The sequence below is a fragment of the Nicotiana sylvestris genome, chromosome 11 (assembly GCF_000393655.2).
Source record: "Nicotiana sylvestris chromosome 11, ASM39365v2, whole genome shotgun sequence".
NCBI classification, from domain to species: Eukaryota; Viridiplantae; Streptophyta; class Magnoliopsida; order Solanales; family Solanaceae; genus Nicotiana; species Nicotiana sylvestris.
Window position 1 is genome coordinate 62,761,719 of NC_091067.1, and position 4,992 is coordinate 62,766,710.

A 4,992-nucleotide genomic window follows, 5' to 3' on the forward strand; every position below is an offset into this window, starting at 1 on the left:
ATACCGTTTGCAGAAGTCGAGAATCATGGGGTCTATCAGAGGCAAGGATGTCCCCACCGGCCCAAAGGTAAATGGGTAAGTATACACACTGAGAAATTCGGCCTTGTATGTCGTTATATCCTCCTCTCGAGAAGGGATCTCCATAAGTACCGCGTCCCTTCAACGGCAGTCAGCCATCACCCTTTCGACGTCTGTTATTGAGCTAATATATTGAGATGCAGGCTCGCGTCATCCCAGCTTCAAAGAAGGTTTTTTGATCTTGAAATCGGGAGTCGTTGCAAGGACCCTGGAATGCATTCCCCAACGCGAGGAGGCACTGCTGCTTTGCCTTTAGACGAAAGCAAGGAAGAGGAGGCTACATTTTTCTGAGGGACAGAGGTGGAAGTTTTCGCCATTCTCAAAAGATTTCAAAGAGGAAAAGAAAATTGCGTTTCAAAAAGAGAACAAAATGGAAAGGTAGAAAGAACTCTTTTGAGGGTTTGGTGGTGTAGTAAACAATAAAGAGTAAGAGAATAAGTATTTACAAAGGCCTAACACGCACGATGGAGCAGGCCAAAGGACAGCCAACTGCTATAATCAATTCGAAAGCTTTTAAGGGCTGTGTGTATGCTACCTTTTGGCACCTCATTTTGTCGTACCAATCGTTTGGCAGGGCGTAACTACCATCGTGATGGAAGTATCGAAGAGGCAGGAGTTCTAGATCATTTCTTATCATTTTACTCTAAGAAACGTGGGGACTATCTGTATACGGGTGAAATCGGGAAGCCCGATTTCACGATCACTATGTCTTTCCCTTAGCTTCAAAAAGGCCTCGAAGACCCGGGGGCGCAGTTCGAAGTTTTGACCTCGAGGGTTCTTCACACCCGACCTCGATGCAGCGCGAGTCGATGGTTATCATGGATAAGCGGAAAGTTCCCTAAGCATGTGGTCCAAAATGACATCACCTACAAGAATAGTACCAGTCTGCACCAGACTGCTAGGTAGTTGTGCCAACTATTTTACTTTGTAATAAATACACACGTACTATGATGGAATTCCCTCCTCCTATATAAAGGGGAACTTTACTGTTTTTTGAAGGGAGAGATTATTTTCTTACAACATTGAATATACAAGAACATTCTCTTGGCTCTCTAACACACTCTCTCTTGACCCTATTATTTACATTTATTGCTTGCGTTTATTATGTTCTATTTATTGTTCTTCGTATATTGCTCGTTATTGGCCATAAAGAGCTGCCATCAAATTTACCATAACGGTTGATCCTCCATCGACTGCCCTTAGTCGGGCATCCGACTCGACCTCGAGGCCCAGTATATGTAGGCCCGAGACCCCGATTTCCCGCCATTCGGTTCAATTATTGCACTATCTACAAGTTCTTGTCTTATCTTCTAATCCTTCACTTAGCATCCATTGCCTAACAACTAGCATAAAAATAGATCACATATTTTTAGAATCACAAAATCAAATCTAATTATTATTACCATTTTCACGGTAAACAGAACTAACATCCTTGATCACTGTTCCCAAATAAAGAAGGTTGCATGATATATGCCTTCTTCATTAACTCTTGACGTTGAATTGAAATGACTTACTACGAAAAGATGCAAGCAACAAGAATAACTTTAATTTAGTAACTAATCTGATACACCCTTTCAAATAAAAATTACACCCCTTCGAATTAAAACGTATACCCCTTCAAATGAATTTAGTTTTAATTATTTCTTTTTAATAAGTAGATATTTAGGTTATTTAGAAGGACAATCTGATAATTTAACTTTTAGCTTTTGAGGTTCCCACTTTTATAATAGTATAGATAGATAGATATAGATATAGATGATGATTTTTATTTGGTAAGTGGTATAGCTATAAAACAAGCACTGCCTGCCAATTTTTGTATAGAATACTGACCGACTACCGACCAAAGTCGGTCGGTTTGTTCATAAGAAATTTTCAGGATTGTTAAATACTGACAAAGATCGGCCAGTTATTTGAAAAAATAAAATCGACAAACCTAATATGATTATACTCTAACCAGAAATCATACCAATCATAATTGCAAAGAAATTAATGTTAATGCCACGACTTAGCCAATTATTAAGAAATGCACACCTACTTTAACGTTATGTGGTCCACTAATGTTCAGAATTAACTTCTGAAGATGGAAAAGAGACGCTGCATGATGCACTAATGATGTCAATAAAAATTTGTCATTCATGTTTGGTAAAACATTAGGAAGATAGCATATATAACCTGCGCTGTACTGCATCAAAACTAGTACCTATTATGACAGGCCAGATATATTGATTGGATTCCAGTTACTAATATATATGTGTAAATATGTATATATTGTGTATGTTTATGTAAAGGAAAAGCTAACCTAATAATTGGGATCTGTTTATTGTGGCCAATCTGGTAACAAAATGTCAAAAAAGGTAACATGGACGTCACCTTCATTTCTTTAATGATGGAAAGCATGCTCACCCTGTGGCCACAACCAAACAGCTTTTCGACTCTTGTTTTTCTCTTTTTCTTTTTGCAGTCTGAAATTTTTAATACCTGCAGGTTCGTAATAGACATGACTTTAAAAAATGGACTAATCACACCCATAGGCCGTAAGTTTAGGTTAATTTCTGTGATTAATCAGCACAAAAAGTTTCCAAGACTATAAAATAACTAGAGATGACTCATGCATAGTGAACTTGATTCTTTTGTTCTCTCTTTTGCCTCTGGCTTGAAATTTTTGGTTTTGCCTTTGTATCTAATTTAAAGATGATGAATGGTATCGAATTTGTCCTTCTTGTCTTCAGCATGTTCCTTATTGGACATAGTATTAAGACACTTGAATTTACCATTGCTTCCAGTGGCCATGGTAGGAGAAAAGTTGCAGTAGCACAAGCACCTGCTCCATCAAAGGGACAGAACCAATTAGTTTTTGCTGATCAAAGACTTGCTGTTGTGTACCCCATCATCCAGAAATTCAAGAATATCATCACTTCTGACCCTTTAGGTGTCACAAAATCTTGGGTTGGTCCAAACATATGCAATTATACTGGTTTCTACTGTGATACTCCCCCAGACGACAAATCTGCAATTGCTGTTGCTTCCATTGATTTCAATGGTTTCCAACTAAGCGCCCCGAATCTCGACGGATTCCTTGATCAGCTCCCTGACATAGCACTCTTTCATGCCAATTCCAACAACTTTAGTGGTACTCTTTCTGCAAATATTGCCAATCTTCCATATCTGTATGAACTTGACATCAGTAACAACCAATTCTCTGGACCATTTCCACCAGCCATATTGGGCATGAATAGCCTGTCTTTCTTGGACATAAGATTCAACTCTTTCACTGGATCAGTGCCACCTCAGTTATTCACAAAGGACCAGCTTGATGCACTCTTCATCAACAACAACAATTTCATGCAGAAATTTCCTGATAACTTAGGCAGCAGCAGCCATGTTCTTTATCTTACCTTAGCCAACAACAGATTCTTCGGTCCAATCCCGCGTAGTATTTCCAAAATCCTTGCGAGTTTGAGTGAAATTTTGCTACTTAACAACTTGTTAAGTGGATGTCTTCCATATGAACTTGGACTCTTGAATGAAGCAGTTGTCTTTGATGCCGGAAACAATAGGCTTACAGGTCCACTTCCATTCTCATTAGGGTGCTTGGAGAATATGGAGGTCTTGAACTTTGCAGGAAATCAGTTGTATGGGATGGTACCAGAGGTGATCTGTTCACTGGGGAATTTGGCCAATTTGTCATTGTCTCATAACTTTTTTATAGGAGTCGGGCCGATTTGCCTAAGTTTGATCAAGGAAGGCGTAGTTGATGTGAGGAAAAACTGCATTCCTGGATTGCCATCTCAAAGATCCACTGCTGAATGTGTAGCATTTTTTGCTCAGCCAAGGTACTGTCCCTACATGGAGACATATTCTTATATTCCCTGTTTCCTTCCCAGCTTCAAATCTTCTCATGATCATAAACATCCATAATCACAATCTCGGGTTGGAGCCTGGAAATGAAGAACTTCTTGGTAAGAAGCCTTTATCCCTTGAGACTACTCGGCGTAAATCTGGATTATTCGGCCAGTATTGTGCTTCGGATACCAGATGGTTAAACTGAGAAAAATCATAAACTTCGTCTTTTTATTCGTAAACTTGTAATTATATTTAGCAAGTATGCACAACTAAATATGTGTACGTTCACCAGTAATAATGCAATGACATCTCTGAAGTTTTTCTATAACTTCTATTATGGATCTCATGCTATGATCCGCATTACAGCAAGTGATTCTATTTCTGATTAATGTGACTGCTACTTTTTAACTGACTTGCTAGGAGTTTTGGGGATTTGGACTGGGGGAGGATGCAGGGAAAGAAAGGAAAATGGTCGATACTCTCTCATCTTTAAGTATTTGAAAACAGGTTTACCTTATTTATCTTTGGTATCAATGTAAATGTATTTTTAGTAGTGTCGGATATATGACATGTTTTATAGGTTCAATTAAACAGCTATGTTTTCAGCTCGAACTATATATACATGTGAAGAAAAAATTAAAATACATGCATATAATAAGATCATACTAATTCTGGATCAACTAATTCTAAATCCTGGATTATCCTCTGCATTTAGCACCCCCAGCGTATTGACTCTATATACATAGAATACTAATCGTATCCTATTTGACTCTAAAATTCTTATGAAAGATGACCTTGCAAGCAGTACACTAGATGACTATCTATGCACTAAAAATAGTAAATGTTGACCTCGTAAATAATTCATATAGCATAGTTCCAGCAGTATCCAATATTTTCAGAAAATATTTGGTTGGCTTAAATATTATAGAAATATTTTTCTCGTGAACTCGGAAAATGACTTCCCTACCAAAAGAATAGAAAATATTTTTCTTCATACCAAACACACCCTGTGTGTGAAGAATTGTCCGTGTGTGCAGGGGTAGAACCAGCTGATGGTTCTTACGTTTTATC

At 38.1% G+C, this 4,992-nt stretch overlaps 1 protein-coding gene across 1 annotated transcript; it reads left to right on the top strand.

Annotated features, from left to right (window-relative positions):
• The first annotated feature begins 2,549 nt into the window (after positions 1-2,549).
• Positions 2,550-4,333, top strand: LOC104219806 (uncharacterized protein At4g06744-like). Its single transcript, XM_009770546.2, has one exon. The coding sequence runs from the start codon at positions 2,770-2,772 to the stop codon at positions 3,994-3,996; it is 1,227 nt and encodes a 408-aa protein (XP_009768848.1). The 5' UTR covers positions 2,550-2,769; the 3' UTR covers positions 3,997-4,333.
• The last annotated feature ends 659 nt before the right edge of the window (positions 4,334-4,992 follow it).